Source organism: Ochotona curzoniae, unplaced genomic scaffold, assembly GCF_017591425.1.
Source record: "Ochotona curzoniae isolate NIBS_2020 unplaced genomic scaffold, NIBS_Ocur_1.0 scaffold_4506, whole genome shotgun sequence".
NCBI lineage: Eukaryota > Metazoa > Chordata > Mammalia > Lagomorpha > Ochotonidae > Ochotona > Ochotona curzoniae.
In genome coordinates this window covers 71,901,894-71,919,354 of record NW_024467119.1, presented here as the reverse complement: position 1 = coordinate 71,919,354, position 17,461 = coordinate 71,901,894, and the positions used below count along the sequence as shown (strand labels likewise).

Genomic DNA, 17,461 nt, shown 5'->3' with positions numbered 1-17,461 from the left:
AATATAAAGACGTGAATATTAGAACTTTCCTTACCTCATCTCGAACTTAGGGGACCTAAAATGGAATTGGCTGGACTTGCTCTACTGAACTGGAGGACAGTGCACTTGTGGGTCATTTTGCTTATATTTTAGCCAAAAAAAAAAAAAGGAAAGAAAAAGAATAAAAATAACCTATAGATCAAAGTGGTCTAAACTGGCACGAATCATCATATTTACACATATATACATATACCTACAAACTTCCACTTAAAAATTTTCTAACATTAAATTAGCAAATTTGAAAATAATGAAAGTGCACTGGAAGAGCAAACTAACTTAACTAGGCAAAAAATTAAGCCAAGATTATGTCCCATTATCTGCTGAGTATCCTTTATCTGGAGTGCTTTAAACTAGAAGCTTCAGATATCATTTTTTAAAATTTGGAAACATTTGCATATGTATGATGAAATATCTTAGAGTTGGAACCCAGGCCTAAAAATGAATTCATTTATGTTTTATCTACACCCTATCAACACAGTCTGAAGAGAATCATACACAATATTTTTAGTAATTCTGTTGATGGAGCAGAATTCCTTGGTGTACAATATTCCACCTGTGGAATCACACTGGGAATCAAAGCTTGGGGATTTGCAGCATTTTGTGTTTCAGATTTTGAAAGATTAAGATGCTCAATCTGTACTGAGGGATTTGCTTATGGCATTTATGATAGATAAAATGAGATTGAACCTATAGAAAAGTCAAACACAATGTTCTTCCCACAGAGCATCTTGATATAAAGCATCAGGCATGCTCGCCAGAACAAAGACAGTGATGTTCAAAGTTATGTCATTGTTACCTTGGTTTTAAACATCACTACCATAAATTTTTACTTATACATCTACAGTTTGTTCACATTTTAACTGGATAGTTTGGAATTGGCATTTTAAATTACAGAAAAAGAAGATACATTAAAGTCTTATAGAAGAGGAATTCTACCATCTTCTGAATATGTTCATTTGATGTTTATTTCCACGTCTACAACCATTCTCCTTTAGATGAGGTTTAAAAACTTCTAAGTAGTAATCTGAAAGGTTAGATACATTTAAAATGCCATGAAGTAGGGGAAAACATTCAAAGTGGTGTTTTTTTCTTACACCACTTAAAGTTGGTTTATTTTTTTGAAATCTATCTGAAAGGCAGAATGATAGAGAAAAACAAAGATTCATCTTCCAATCACTGTAACAGCCAGGCCTGACCTTGACTGAAAACAGGAAATGGAAACTACATCTGGGTCTCCTATGTGGTCTGTAGAGACCCAAGTATTTGAACCACTACCTGCTGCCTCCCAGGGTGCACTTTAGCAGAAAGCAGGAAGGGAGGAGCTGGGACTTGAACCGGCACTCAGATAATGGGATAGGAGCATTCCAAGCAGTGGTCTGACCCTCTGTGTCACAATACCTACCCCTTATTCTAATGATTTTAAGAAGTACAATTTGTGGTAGTCATTTGGCCTAGTCTTTAAGACTTTCATGAAGACACACGTCCTGTATTAGAACATCTGGGTTCAATACCTGACTCTGGCTCCTGACTCAAGAATTTTGTGCTGTGAGCCTGGGTGGCATGGTATTGGTTGAAATAAATGGATTCCTGTTGCTCACCTGGAAAATACATACTGGACTTTCATCTGCTGGCTCAGCCTGGCCTTTGCAGGCATTTGGAGAATGAATGAGTGGATGGGAAGTTTCTGCCTAAATCTAGCTTTATGCCTCTCAAACAAAAAAAAATTTGAAACAAGAAGAAATGTAACTCACACTCTGTTTTAACCACACCTGTGCTTGCTTAGAATGCACCAGGATCCCATAGGGGAACTAGTTCTAATCCCGGCCACCCTGCTTCCCATCCAGCTCCCTACTTGTGGCCTAGGAGAGCAGTTGAGGACAGCACAAGACCTTGGGACCCTGCATCCACGTGGGAGACCTGGAAGAAGCTCCTAGCTCCTGCCTTCAGATTGGTTCAGCTCTTGTTGTTGTGGCCCTTGGGAAGTGAATCATCAGATGGAAGATCTTCCTCTCTGTCTCTCCTCCTCTCTGTATATCTACTTTTTCAATAAAAACAAATAAATCTTAAAAAAAGAAAAGAAAAGCAGCTTTTAAAGTAAGGATCCATGTAGCTAGGGAGATACAGAAGTCTGGTGGTACTTGCTCCAGTGATGGACCAGTCCTTTAGCTTGCTGCTGCTAGTCTAGGGCTGCTGAGTTTTCAAGCCTCTCTGTCTTGTGGCTGCACAGGTGTCTGAGAGTCTCCTTAAACGGCCACCTGTAGGTGACAGGTGCAGGCTTATCTCCTGCACACATGCAAAGCTAAGGCTGGCTTTTGGATCATTCGTAGTTGTAGGCACTTTGACAAAATCATAAGAAAGTATCTCTTGGTGTTCTTGGTATTTTTCTCTAAGGTTTAAAGGTATAATACCAAGCTACATATTTTAGTAACAAGATCAATGACAATCTTGCCAACTATCTGAACATTAGATTCCATAATGGAGAAAAATAGGAAAAAAATTAACATGTAATGCACTTTCCCAATAGAATTATTTGTTGAGATTCGAGAACAGCATTTTCAAAACTTTTTATCTGGTGTGTCACACACTGTCAGAGTTAACTTCTATCCTCACTCAAATCAAACAAGCACCACGTATAGATAAAGTCAATAGCACAGGGGTGTTCTGGCCTGTGCTCTCCCCAGCCATGGCAGGGACGGACTCTGGTGTAGACTGTGACAGAACAACTGCCGGGCACTGTTTTAGTAACCTAGAGGTTTGGCTCAGTCTAGGTCAGCATTTTTCAAATTGGCTACATAATAAAATTACCTGGGAAAGCTTAAAAAGCATGCCTATGCTAGGTTCCAAGCCCAGACATTTTGATCTAATTTGGTGGGAGAAGTTTTAAAATCTGTCAGGTGGTTAGCGTAGATGGCTGTTCTTCAGAACCACTGAATGGCCTGTCAGCCCTGACAACTACAATGGATGAGGCCTGGTTCCAGTTCTTGCCAGAAGCTCTGAGTTAGATTTCAGACAGATGCACTCTTTCAAGATTTCAAGTCATCTGGTATGCTAAAACAGCCCCAGTGCATGGGTGCTTGCTCAAACACCTCATCCCCCAAAGGTATGAAGTGGTGCAGCAGTGGGATGGTTGTGCCATCCTTCAGTGTCAGTATGAGGCATGAGTTTTCTCAGGGCACTATCATAAAAAGGCTATCAAGTCACTACACATTGTCAAAACCCTGCTTTAATATCAACTTTGCCATTTACTTCTGTTAGCAAAAGGAAGTTAATTCTTTGGCTTGTGCGTCTGCATGTTTGCAAAAAATGTTTCTCTATGAATTGGACAAGCTAATCTCCCAGGGTACCATGACCTCCTACAGTGCTGTGAGCAGCACCAACTTCTAATATCTCTTAGGATCAGAAATTCATTTTTATGTTTTATTTAATTTGCTCCTAATTCTTCCTTAGTTATTGCTATGGGCAGGTGGGGTGCCACTGTGGTTTCTATCATTTTCATTTCACACATGTGGAGGTTGAGTTGGGTTAGACATTACCCATTATGTGATCTGAGCATTCCATCAATACTTTGATCTATCAAATGGTTTCATGTTTTCTCATAGGATTTTAAAAGACAAGGCAGGAAGTAACAGATATGGTATGATCTATGAAAACTGCTATTTGCATTCCTTAGGTAAAATGATTGGTGATCAACATAGAATATTGCCCTGAACACAATGAACTCCTGTTATATGAAAGAAACCTAAAAAAAAAAATACTGCAAAACAGGTGAATAAAACACTCTCATCTACTTAGTCTCTGGGGGTCATACTGCCAAGGTCAACAATCTCAGCTCATGAACATCTTGTCAATGTGCTGGCCTCTGCTTCCTGACACTAACAATAACTTCTTCTGGCACACCTGACTCTGGAGTTTCATGAGACTGAGGACAGACTTTCTTCTGCACGGCTTCCTATCTCATCAGCCACTGTGAGCCCTCACAGAGCCCAGGGACAAGATCCTATCAGATTGTCACCACTAGTGCCAAACACTAAGGGGAATTTTTAAATGTGCCTTATCAAGTTCTCTGGAATACTGTGTTTGATCACTTCTGTTAAGCTCCAGAAACCCTGGAACACCTCTGGGTGAGGAGGGAAGTATTTTGCATGCTTGGCCAAATCTGCAGTGTTCTGAGAGGGGCCTGCACGGCATATGCACTGCAGAACCATGGCACTGCTGAATCCTGGCATGCACCACTTCCTTGCATTACGAAATGTCTGTCTGTCAGAACAGAATGTCCCAAGCAGTGGGTGTCAATTGCAATGGAGGAACTCTGAAGTCAACCTGAGTTAAGTGGCATTTTTGCCCTAATTTAAAATGCGATGAAGCTGAAATAGAAAAACATTTCCAGTTTTCTGCAATGTACAAATTTTTCCAGTAAATATGGTCCATTTACATTTAGATATCATCATGCATACTGTTTAAAAACCAACTGGAGGAAGGGGAGGAAGAATTCTATATTTACAAAACTGTATAACGAAAAATAATGACAATTTAATAATTATGTCATTATGATGATGACAATTATTAAAACTGTGCACAAAAGAACCAATATACTCAGTCACATGATATCTTAAAACTATGTATGATTCTCTGAAGTATTTGAAATTACACCTTGAAGCAAAGTGGCAATATGTACCATGGTGTATATCATATAACTCACTAAGATTTTTTCTATGAATGAATATTAAGTCAGTCATCCATGATCAGGTTAAGTGATGTATCCTTGAGAATAATAAATGTCATTATTGATCATGGGAGAAAAACAATGGAACCTTCTTGATTGTTCTGCAATAAGGAAATAGAATATCCAAAAGAAGCACAAAGTAAGGCATCATGAAAAGTTTTCCTCTCTGGGAAAATCTTTGCGAGACACTGTTAAGTAATAAAAAAAAACGTATGTATGACTTCAGATTGCAATTTTATTTTAAAATTGCTTAGGAAAAGCTAAAAGAGAACATAATCTTTGTCGTGTGTTTTCACAGTGATAGATGAGGCGCTCTATTAGCTGCAGTAAAGAAAAAGTGTTTTAATTTTGAATCAAAAACTTGAAAAAGTATATGAAAATATTAAAAGTAGTTTCTTAAATGATGGACTGAACATGATTACTTAAGAATGTTGTCCTCAATTTTCTCTGCATACAGAGAACAGCTTCACACATCCCCCTTCACTGTCGGTGAGTAATACACTCGCTATTGCATCTTTCTGCTTGGCTCTTTAATAATACTGGCACAGACTGAGCAGAGAACATTCACCATATTCATGGGGTCTTCAGAAAGTTTTGGAAAAGCAATTTATAAAAACTATTCATCAAAATACAGCTGGCACCGAATTACATATATCTCTCAGTTCAGTTTTCTAGGACTTTGTGAGATGCTTCTGGACTTATTCACACTGATGTGCAAACCAGTGATGATTCATTTCAAGAGAAACTTTTGATCACTGGCTATGAATGCTAATGAGAAGTTTCACTGACAAGGTTGACACTACTGAATTCAAAAGAATCCAAATCATCTAAGCACTTCAGTTCTTTTTCCTTGAAAGGTTTACTTCTCCTTATGCAACGTGTCCTGGGGATGCCATTGCAGCCTGAGCTTGAGGGCACAGGGTCCCAGCTAGCCAGCATTATCTGTACCTTGTCTGGCTCCCCCTAAGCATTTTACTGGTGGACACTGACCCACTATCAGGAATAGGGCTATTGTTCTTCTGATAAGTTTCTTCATGTTTTGACATTCTCACCTTTGAGCAGAGCCCAGCAAAACAGGAAGGAATTCACTTCTGCGTGAGCAGACTCTTCCTCTCTTCCTTCCTTTGGTGTTTTCTTCCAGTGAAGAAATGAGAAGGATGACTAGTTCTTCCCAAATAATACTGTTAATTTGTTTCATTCCTAAAATAGCCGTGAGCTGTTGAATGAACCTCAATTTTAAAATGGTACTAATTACTTTAGACGTTGCTATGGCTAATGTTGCCACATTTTACTTTTGTAGAGCAACACACTTGGCAATGTAATGTATATATCTAAATGATTTGATAAGAGAATTCAAATGAAAGAAATGGGAAAGAAGGCTATAATCTTCTGTGCTATAAATGACTAATTATAGATGAAAATATATGACTTACCTGTAAACAATAGTGCTTACCCTTTTTCTATGCCAGACACTCAAAAACAGATATCATACAAGAATAATTTGCAATGACCAAAATAACCCAAAGATTATTGGTTTTCATTAGCAAATGTTGTCAAACAGTCTTAAGCACTGAGCCCATTAACAAGATTTAAACATGTATTTTATAAAGCTAAAAATTGGTTTAAATGTAAACACTACAAAGGGAAGCATGTCAAAATACTAATCTGATTGCATTGCTCAACAGTCAGCAAAAACCGTAAAAATGTAAATTCATTGCCTTGATTCAGCTGCCATAATTATTGTTCCGTTATGTGCCCTATTTGTTTCTGCCTTCAATTTTTTCCCTTTTATTACAAGGACATACAATCAGAGATGGAGATAACACTAAAATAAAATCACCATAGCCAGAGCAATGATCAATAAAATGTAAAAGGCCAACCTTTATTCCACTTTGAACAAGTTTGTGAATGTCCAAATAAGGCTCCTTGAAAATGTCTCCTTCGGGGGTCAGTATCTTCACGTATCCTTCTCTTTCCAGAATGAAGAGGCGATGTGAGCCATCCCCGCTGTGCAAGGCACCCACAGGCTGTCGCAGCCCACTCACAACCTCCTGAATGCAGAAGCAGTTGTGTTTGTGCTTTCTAAACAAATGAAAGAAAATCAGTAAGCTTTTCTTGAGATGCAGGAGGTAAGAAATATACTTGGCATCCTTTTTATAATGTAACCCCTTTAGGAATCAAATATACATACATATATGCCTTAATATTATATATATTATCTAAATTAATATAATTCCTTTTGAGAATCATGAAGTATAGGTGACCCAATGGTCACAATTCGATTTCAGGATTCTTTAAACTCTTTTCACTGAAAAACAACAAAACAGCCTTCTGTCAGAATGTAAAAGCAAGACTCAAAACATGCATTTTAACATTTCATTATCTCATTATCTCATCTTTCACTAACTATAATTAAAATTAGCTCTTACTCACAATAATTAAATCTTGCAAAAAGGCACTCACAGAGAAAGTTCTAAGGTCTATTTATAAAAATCGGATTTGCTAATAATAATTGTGCTGAGTATTCCCACAGACCCATAAGCTAAAACAATCATAAAATTCACGGTTAAAACTATTCCCATAAAATTCAGATGAATCATAGAGGAGCCAAGCTCATAACAGAAGATTAGTAGTCTAAGTATTAAAAGCATTTAAGTTATGATTTCAGAGAAGCAAAGTACCAAAAAAAAAATGTAATAAGGCAACTACCAAAAAGAAAAAAAAATTGACATCTGGAGGATAGAGCAACTGAGTACAAGCACAGACAGTAGATTCACAAAACCACAAGATTTGTCAGTTGGGCTTTTATTTTTTTAAATTAAGGAGTATTTATCTTTATGAACCTGCTAATCTCTTCCACTTTGTCATATTCTTCCATTTGGTCCAAGTAGTTAGATGCCGGTCCTCTGATTTGTTTTCTTGGAAAATCTGGAAAGCACAACCCGCCATCTTTTCTTGCATAGTAATAGCAAAACTCATCAGCAGTTGTTTGAAGGAAACCTTCAAAAGCAATGTAAAATGCATAATTAGAACATTTAATGCCATAGTAAGACCACCTCATTTAAAGGATATAAGGGGGCTTTAAGAAATTCATGGGAAACAGAATTCAAAGATGTTTATTTGGGTGCAAAAATATTTACAACCCAGGCATAGCTTTCTTTTTAATAATGAACTTCAGTGAATATTGGAAAAACTTGTACATTATGGGGAAGAGGGATTTTTAGAAACGATATGAATATTCCAGGGAAAAACTACACAAAAAGAGGGATTGGCAATCAGATTTCTTCTCTAGCTAGAATTCAAGAGCTTCAAGATAACTGAAGTAATTTTTTGTGCTGGATATCTGAAAGGTTTGTATGAGATACATTTAAGGAAAATCTAGAATTAACCTTGCTAGTGTATTGCTTGTGTTCCAGCTTCCTCAGTCACCATACATCACACTTGTGAATGTTTCTCACCTAGTGTTCTGTATTTCTTTCTACAAGACCTCTTGAAAGGAACATACACTCTAAAGAGACATGCCATAAGGCATCAGCTCACCCTTCTGTAAGTCTTGCTGTGCTGTTGCTCACTGATGATGAAATAATTAGTCTAATAGATATCACACAGTCATTATAGACTGTGGAAAGTGACTGACTCACTGTACAATGACCATGCAATGAACTGACGCTAATGATAGAGGCTCTATTTTCAAATACGTAGACTCTTTTTCTGTACCTCACAGGTGATAAAGATCATTTTGGAACAAAAATATTCAAGATATTCCTTCTCTCTTCTCAAGCAGAAAAGATGACATACTACCAAGTCTAAACAAACATTTAAAAGCTTTACTGAAAGATTTTTTTTCATAAAAATAATGAATTTTTATCAGATAAGTATCAACTATTTTTGAACAAGGTACAAAAGAACTTTACCATAGAAAAGCATCTTAATTTGTGATAATAAGATATTGGTTTTGGGGGGTTCTGTTGATAAGATTCATTTCCATCTTCTGACTTCTGCTTTTGAAACATGATGTTGTTACCAGCACAGAAATAGACCACAGACTGCAATCATCAGCTCCTGTATTTCTGCTCCTGGTCTCATGCCTTTAATCACATTTTAAGTTCTGGTTTTTACCTAATGCCTTAGAGTATCACATCCTATCAGATTTGTGATAAAGACACTGGGTAACTTAGTTGACAGTAATACAACAAATTCAGGTTTAGCAGGAATTTTATTTATCTATCTATCTATCTATCTATCTATCTATCTATCTATCTATCTATTTACCTCTCCAAGGAGAGAAGAGAGAGACAGATAGAAAGGAGATAGAGCTATCTTCCATCTTGCTGGTTGGCTCCCCAAATACAAGCAACAGCCATGACTGGGCCAGGTCAAAGCTGACAATTGGGAAGTCAAAGCCTGGGTTTCTCTTGGAGTTGGAAAGGGATCCAGGTCTTCAGCCACTACCTGCTGCCTCCTGGGGCACACATTAGCAGGAAGCTAGATCAGAGATGGAGCCGGGACTCGAACCTAGGGACTACAATATGGGATGCATATTTAAGCACTGCACAGTCCTGAATACAAATTTGTAATCTGCCAAAGGAAGCTTATCGATTGAGCATGAAGATCACTGAAAGTTTACCTTCTTTCTTTTTTTGAGATTTATTTACTTGAAAGTAAGCAGCGGTTGGAGGGGGAGATGGAAAGAGATTGATTCCATCCACTGGTTCGTTTCTGAGATAAACACAACAGCCAACGCTGGGCCAGGCTGAAGGTTGGAGCCAGGAGCTTCATCTGGGTTTCCTATATGGGTGGCAGAGGCCCAGACACTTGAATCATTTTCCCCTTCTTTCCCAGGCCATTAGCAAGGAGCTAGATCACAAGTGGAGCAGCTGGGACACAAACCAGTGCAGAGTGGTAAGGTAGGCAGCTTCACCTGCTGTGCCAAAACACTGGCCACTGAAAGTTTGTTTTGTGTGAGCTTGACCTAAGTCCCCTCAAACCCAAAACAAATCTTACAATATGAGGGTTTTAAACAGTCAAAGCTGGATGTACATTTTGACTTAACTTTTGGGTGAAATATGTCAGCCCTTCATTTCTGAGACTGGCAATTCAAGGTCAATTGCAGGTGGGATTACAGGTAGGGGTGTTGTCTTTGGGAACCAGATAAGAAAGCCAGATAACCTGGGGAGAGTTTGTGTGTGGAGCAGCAGCTGCGAGGGGCACTCCACGGAAGGGGAAAGGAATATGGATGGTGATCTTCCTTTGAAAAAAATTGAAAGACGAGAAGCTGGGGAGAAAAAAGAAGACCTACCAGCATTTACTGATCTGCAATTCACTGTCAGTTATAGATCATTTTTCTTCTCCATTCACTAGGGGCTAGAGAGTCAAATGAAAACTTGTGGGAGTGTGAAAGAAGTGTGCTTGAGATAAAAAGAAAAGAGGGAAAACTGAATTGGTTCAACAAAATTTTTGCACACTTTTGTGCTAGATATTATTTTGGAGACAAGTCAATATTGCACATGCAAAAAGACTGTCATAATATGGATATATTTATAACAGAATGTGTGAGAGTTTTTTCCTCATGTGCTGCTTGCCTGCAGGGTAATAGAAACATTTCAAAATGGAATTAAAAAGGAATTTCAAGTTTGCTTTCTATTAAAAAAAATCTGTGTGCTGTGGCATTACAGTCTGGAAACTGATACTATGGACAATACTGATGGCTTAATCTATTTTATAAGGACTTGAAATGAGAACAAAAAAGAGTAAATGAGAAACCATTTTCCAATAGAATAAGCATGAGGACATATTCATAAACTCTTCTATAAACACCCAGAGGTTTCATGCTTTTTTGACCAATTGAACACAGAATGCTAATAATGATTACTCCTACTATCTTATAAAATCTCAACAGAAATAATCTAAGTGTGAAGAATGGAACCAGCTCAGAAGATTTTCACATTCAAAAAAGGAGCATTTTATTATGCTGTTGATATTTGAATGGTGAGGTCTAATACCTTTTTATTAGTGTCTTCCTTAAATGACCCAATGTGTTGTGGACAATGATGAATAAGGTAATCTTACTGCGACACACCCCCATGGATCTAGCTTTAGGACACTGGGTTAACAGCGACCTCCAGGGAACATACAGTACACTTCTTGGTAGCCCTGTGTTTGGAAGAACGCACTGAGCAGCCTTTTCCTAAAACGGCATCTTTGGATTATCTGGCACATAATACCATGGTCAGGTCTACTTATGATGAAGACACATTGCGTATTCCAGCAGCTGCGTTTTTTTTTTTTTTTTAAGATTCCTGATTAGTGATCAATGATCCAGGACTTATAACCATCTCCTGTCTTTTGAGTTCAGTCCTGTTATAACACAAAGCACCTTATAAAAAGCCTGTTGTAAAACAAGTACTGCATGTGGAGAATTCAGAGTTCCCGCATTTCTTTCAGCATGTGTTGCAGCAAAGTTATTTTTCCTCTTCTACATGCTGCTAATTGTGATAGAGAAAAAAAAAGAGAAAGGTCACTTGAGACCATTTCTTAGCAGAGGCCAGTATATTCCGTGGTACCCATCCATTCCCTCTGGTGTGTTATCCTTGGGCTAATAAAATACATGTGTAAGAGAGCTGACAGGGCTAGGTCTTACACTGAATCAGAGAAAACCAGTGGAATCAAATCCATGACCTTGGCCTCATTAGCAACAGGATTAAACCAACTGAACTAATTGTATGCACACATTTCATACCACAATAACCTACCCCTGAGGAGATGATAGCCTGAAAGTGATAAAATCATAATGGTAAAAGTGCCAGGAGTTATTCATATATCCCACCCTGGACCCAGCGCCACTTCCTCTTCCTCACAGCTAAAGAAATTCGTGCCAGTCTAGCCATCCACCAATCACCCGGCATTCCATCTGAGAATCCCACCCCCAATCTTCCAGCCCCTTCCCCAACCCCGCCCACTCACCAATCATCCCTAAGTATTCACCCACAATCCCATGGGGCCTGCTCTCAATCCCTCCTAATCCTGCCCGCCCCCCACCCCCACACACCTTGCAGGCCTACCTGAACATAAGGGGACCTCAAGTACCTCCATCTCGCCTTTTTTCTCCCTTTTCCCCTTTTTTCCTCCCCGCTGATCTCTACCACCACCACCTCGTTTCTGCCCCGCTGGAATAAACCTAAGATACCTCGTTGCGTTTGGTGTTTTCAGCTCACGGTAAAGAACCAGGTTGCAGGAATAAGCTGTGCGTAATATCATAATAACGTATGAACTAGAACTCTAAACTGTTTTAAATAACTAACTAACAAAGAGATGTTAGGAAGGAGGCCCACAGCTACCCACTGCTATGTTTTCTGCAGAATGTATTTTAGTGAGTAGGAAGGTACCTCATCCTGCTTATTTGAGCAGAAGACTGTTCGGGTTGAGCAGAGTTCCTGTAATTTTTTAATGCAGTCTGGGGAATTTTTAGAAAATTTAAAAATTGATCTTCCCAAACAAAATCACACTGGGAAATCATAAAATTACTACAGCTCTAGTGTATGTTTACTTTTTAATTTTTTTTCTCATTTTCTGGAGAATAATCAGATCATGACTTTTTAAATCAATACTTCTAGAAGGCAGCTATCCTTCAGGTATGCTAGGGCACTACAAAAACCATATGGACCCAATCCCTATATATGAAGTGTCTTCAAAAAATGTTGGTTAAAATGCAAATTATGAAAAAGTATAAGAATTAAAGTAACTTATTTTCAAAATTCCACTGTCCATGAACTGCTTTTTAAAGAACTCTCATTTAGCAGCATTCCAAGTCTAAAATCTGAAATCTAAAGTGCTACAAAATCAAAAAGGTTTTGAGCATCATTTTTGGACTCACAAAGTTTTGGATTTCAGAGCCCTCTTTTGCATCTTCAAACAAGGATTGTTCAAACTGTATTCTTTTTTTTTTTTAAGATTTATTTTATTTTTATTAGAAAGGTGGATATACAGAGAGGAGAGACAGAGAGGAAGATCTTCCATCCGATGATTCACTCCCCAAGTGAGCGCAACGGTCAATATGCTGATCTGAAGCCAGGAACCTCTTCGGGGTCTCCCACATGGGTGCAGGGTCCCAAAGCTTTGGGCCATCCTCGACTGCTTTCCCAGGCCACAAGCAGGAAGCTGGATGGGAAGAGGGGCTGCCGGGATTAGAACTGGCGCCCATATGGGATCCTGGGCATGCAAGGCGAGGACCTTAACCACTGCACCATCGCACCGGGCCCTCAAACTGTATTCTAAAGTGGCTGCTCTCTGAAAGCCATGAAGGTGCAAGCAAGGGCTTTATCCCTTTTCATATTTGTTTCTTCATGTTCCTGGCAATAGGAAAAAGCATGAAGCTGTCTCAGTGTTGTTTTCTCTCTAATAATCCCTATCATCATTGGTCTTCTTTTAGCAGAAGACATCCCTTACGGAACCTTCCTCACAAATTTTCAATTTGTGGAAAGATGAAGCTCTCATGAACAGTCAAATCTGTTGACCAGTTTTTTTTTTTATAAAAGAGCATAACCAAGTAGCTGTTTTTCCATAATCTGGAACTTCAGAGAAAAGTAAACCATATCATCACACAAACCGCAGAAGGTGAAACTCACAAATTTGCTCTCCTAGCAATTTCTGAAAATGCAGTGTTGTACAAATGTAAAGACCAGGCTGTGATGGGGGCAGGTGCTAATGCCAGGATTATCATTTTACCCATCACACTTCAAGACATGGCAATCTGCCCGCCAAGGAGCAGTCTGGCTAACAAATCAATTCACTTAAGCAACAGGCAAAGAACAGGCTGTTCCAGCTCACTTTGGGGACAAGTCTTCAGAGTGATTATTAACATCTGACACATGCAGGGGCAGTGCCCTTCGCTTGTCTCCGAAGTCTTCCCAAGCCTCCAGAAAGCAGCCTTGCCACTCCGTCCACCTCTGGAGTGTAGCTTTCATCTGGTTATCTTTCAGGGCAGCCTGGGTGGTCACCAAAAGCACTTGACATCTTGATGCACTTCAGCAGTTTTACATATATACAAACTTTGTGGAAAAATAAATTTGTCATTCGTCACCACATATGTTGATCTGGGGAGTGAGGTGCTTGTAGTTTTGCCTCTGAGCTATTGGCTCTCCTTCAACGCATACTGCATCCTCTGGGGGTTTTGTCTCACAAGTTAAAATAACTTCAAACAGATAAAGATCCCCAAAGATGAGTACCCAAATCTAGCATGTTGTATGTTATCTAAAGGAGATAGAGGTAAATGGAAATGCTAAACTGTAAAGACAGAGTTGAAATTTGCAGCAAACCTTTATGCTATCTTATCTGTTATCTCCTCTTTGCAGGCCATCTGGGTAACCATGACCTACTCTGCTTTGGGAAATGTAATAAAGGGGAAGAAATAGCTGCCTTAACCAAAGTCTTAGACACATGAATATAGTGTATAAAGACAATAATAATATTTCACATTGAAGTTTTTTAGATACGTGTTATGCTATACCAAATGGAACATGCAACTGTAGCCAAAATGTTATCTTAGGTTATTATGATAATTCTAAGTTTTTTTTTAAACAAGTTTTAAAAAATCTCTCAAGTGCATTCTATGGCTTTTAAAGTTTTCCCTGTTCTTAAATATCATTTAAGTTTGTAAACTCTAACTTCAGAAGATTTGTTTATATCTGACTGCCTAGTGAAACAGAATTTGTCTCATCAAATTCTTTCCTTCTTCTTTGCTGAGTCTTTCAGCTAAAGCAATAACAATAGAGTTTGCAAACTTCATGATAAACTTTATCAATGTCTAGGAACTGATACTAGTTTAGAGTTTGAAATGCAACTCTGACCAGTATATTGATGACACTGTGTGCATATGAACTTCCTGTATTTATCATTGTTCAAGTGTGACTGAAGGATTCTGCTTCTCCTGCAGCTCAGCTTTTCTCTTCCTCAGATGGGTTGGACTCCACTGTCCCGATTGACCTCATAAGGTTCTGGAGCAGCAAATTAATCATTTTATGTAAGCTCTTAAGGCAGTGATCTTGGAAGTCACTGGAAATTTTGCAATTATGTAGCAACAGGTTGCCTTGCTGTTGATGCTAATGAGGACAGAGGATTCCAGCAAGAAATTTGTACTGAGAATGCAAAATCTTTAAAAGATAGCCAACCCACTGTGTCATCAGCTTCACAAGAAACCAAACACAGTTCCACAAAGCTAGTACTGGTAGACTGAGATCACAATATTCCTTTCCATAGCAATAAAACATGTGAATCTGGCAAGGTTACCAAGGAAGGAAAGTAGAGACTTTAAAAGGTGAGCTACATGGTGAGAAAACAAAAACCCAAACAGAAACTTCTAGTAAACAAGATTTAAGGATGCATGTTCCACAAAGGTACTTAGTAGTAGTCATTGTGTTTCTGCACAGATTTACCTGGAAGATGGCCTCGGCAAGTGTAAAAGAACTCTTTGCAATAGTCTTTGCAGAGCAGGGGAAGGACAAGGTCTCTTTCCAAGACTTCTCGCTCAGGTGAGTGGAACAGGCTCTGAGCATGTGGAGAGCAAAGTGCACACTTGATCTCGTCCAGCAGCTTCCCACATTCTGTGTTGTTGGTCACAGAAAATATCTGAAAGCCATAAGTCAAAAACAAATGTCTTTTCAGTTATGTGATGCTGATTATTTTTGCCCACCGGTAAGTAGAAAAGTTTAATTTAGCCAATAAGTTTTCTGAAAAATATAATTGTGTCACGATACAGAATGCCTTTATAACGATAACAGTACAGTCCCTGAGACTGGACTGGGACAACAAAAGGCAGGAACTCTTGAAGTGCTTCTTGCCCTTGCAAATCAGTCTGTTCCGCTAACAGGTGTGAAAAGGTAAAAAGACAATGGCAATTCAATGCTTTCTCACTTCCTTCTGTCTAAAGCGTAAATTGCGTGAGCTTTACCTTTAAAACTTCCAATACCTTTCTTCAAATGCATGTAAAGCAGACTTTTTAAAACCCAGAACTTATTTGGGACTTAGGAAGAAACATATCAGTTTCATTCTTGAAATCCTAAGTATGACAGTCTCAACATTAACCTTAATACACTTTTTTAAAAAGTTTGATTAATTTCCAATCTAAGAACTGTATGGGAAAAGTTTTCTAAACTACCCTTCATGTTCTATAAAAACATCCGAAACAGAATCAAACTGGTTTATAGCCAGTCTTTAATACTGTTATATCATAGCCAGAAAAAACTTTCTAACTAGCTCCTCAGGTATGTTACATGCACAAATAAACACAAGAGTTTAATAAAAGTGCTTTTGTATAGTGGTTAATGAATTTTAGTTGGAAAGGCATACTTTTATCACTATTCTCATGATGATATCTTTTATGTCAGTAAGACCAAATTGGGAAGCATTAATTCACTGGGGTTAATAGTTAGAAGATAAGATAGGTGTCTTGGTCTCTCACATGACTGTAAAAAAGTGAATTCTGTACCTCCTTTAAGAAATGGAAACATTAACATCAGCACAGAATTTGAGACATGAAAATGAGTACAAAATCAAGCATCGATTTTTCATATCAAAAAATACTACTGTGGGATTGATTGCATTTTCTACTTTTCCCTAACTCATCTAACTAAACTTAATTATTTCTTGAAAACCATGAACTAAAATGGACATGCTAAAGTCTAGGTTCACAAGTTGAGGTTCTGACTGAGTAAGCTGTGTGGCTTCTCTTTCTAGAGTCATTATATTCTAGGTACCCCTCAAGGTTTGAATCTGAAAGAGGAAAGTTGTAAGGAGTTATTCGAATTAGAACTAAATTCAACAACACTGAAATGTTGGCATGAGCGCTTAAGAGTCCAAAAGAAAATTATCCTAGTTTGGATAATATACATATGTGTGTATGACATATACATATACACACATATATGATGTATTGTAAGCATGGAGTTCAGAAGTTATTTTTCATCACAATTATTTACCCTTTTAGTTTTATCAATTTATTCCAACAACAATTGCTTAGGTGGTTAGTTTTCTAAAAGAAAACACACATCGGACACTTAGAATTTGCATTCCAAGAAAGTTTTAAATGTCCTTATTGTCCAGATCTGTTCAATATTAGTGGTGTTCCACTTGGTTCTGTTTGTTTATCATGGAGCATGGCATTAATAGGACAACTGCTGGATGCCGAAGCGATTGCTCCTGCTGGCTAAAAAACTGGAATGTCATTACGTGTGATTTTATGGAGAATAGGCCTACTTCCTTTACTTTCTTTCTTTTTTTTTTTTCAATAGCTGAAACAAAATGATCCCCGTGTACTTCTCCCAGCTGCCACCCAGCAAGGGTCTGATGTTTAGTGCCTCAAGAATTTTGTCTTTTACAATTTTTGGAATGTTTCCTGGCCACAAGGTCTCTCATCAAAAGTTTCAGAAATAGGATTCAATAAATTATCTGAAATCAAGTATAATATTATTCTTTGTGAAGCTTCAAGCTGTTCCGGCCCAGCAGGATGGCAACATTTCACTCTGTGTGAGGTCTGCGGTGTAAATACCTATTTGAAGATAGATAGAGCCATCATTCTGGCTTTGCTCTCAGTCAACCCATAGTCTTGCTGAAGTCAATTAAACTGACTCAGCTCAAGCTGCAAACCTGCTTTAGACAGAAGAATAAGGGTGTGTACAGGGTAATTTCTTCTTTTTTGCCTATGTG

At 38.3% G+C, this 17,461-nt stretch overlaps 1 protein-coding gene across 1 annotated transcript in view; it reads right to left on the bottom strand.

Annotated features, from left to right (window-relative positions):
• LOC121147410 (hedgehog interacting protein) overlaps positions 1 to 17,461 on the bottom strand; it is an 88,882-nt gene that overhangs the window by 66,913 nt on the left and 4,508 nt on the right. The window contains exons 2-4 of the mRNA XM_040967259.1: positions 15,193 to 15,385; positions 7,606 to 7,762; positions 6,643 to 6,844 (exon numbers count right to left, since the gene is read on the bottom strand). Of these exons, the coding sequence (XP_040823193.1) occupies positions 6,643 to 6,844; positions 7,606 to 7,762; positions 15,193 to 15,385 (552 nt within the window). The remainder of the gene's footprint in view (positions 1 to 6,642; positions 6,845 to 7,605; positions 7,763 to 15,192; positions 15,386 to 17,461) is intronic.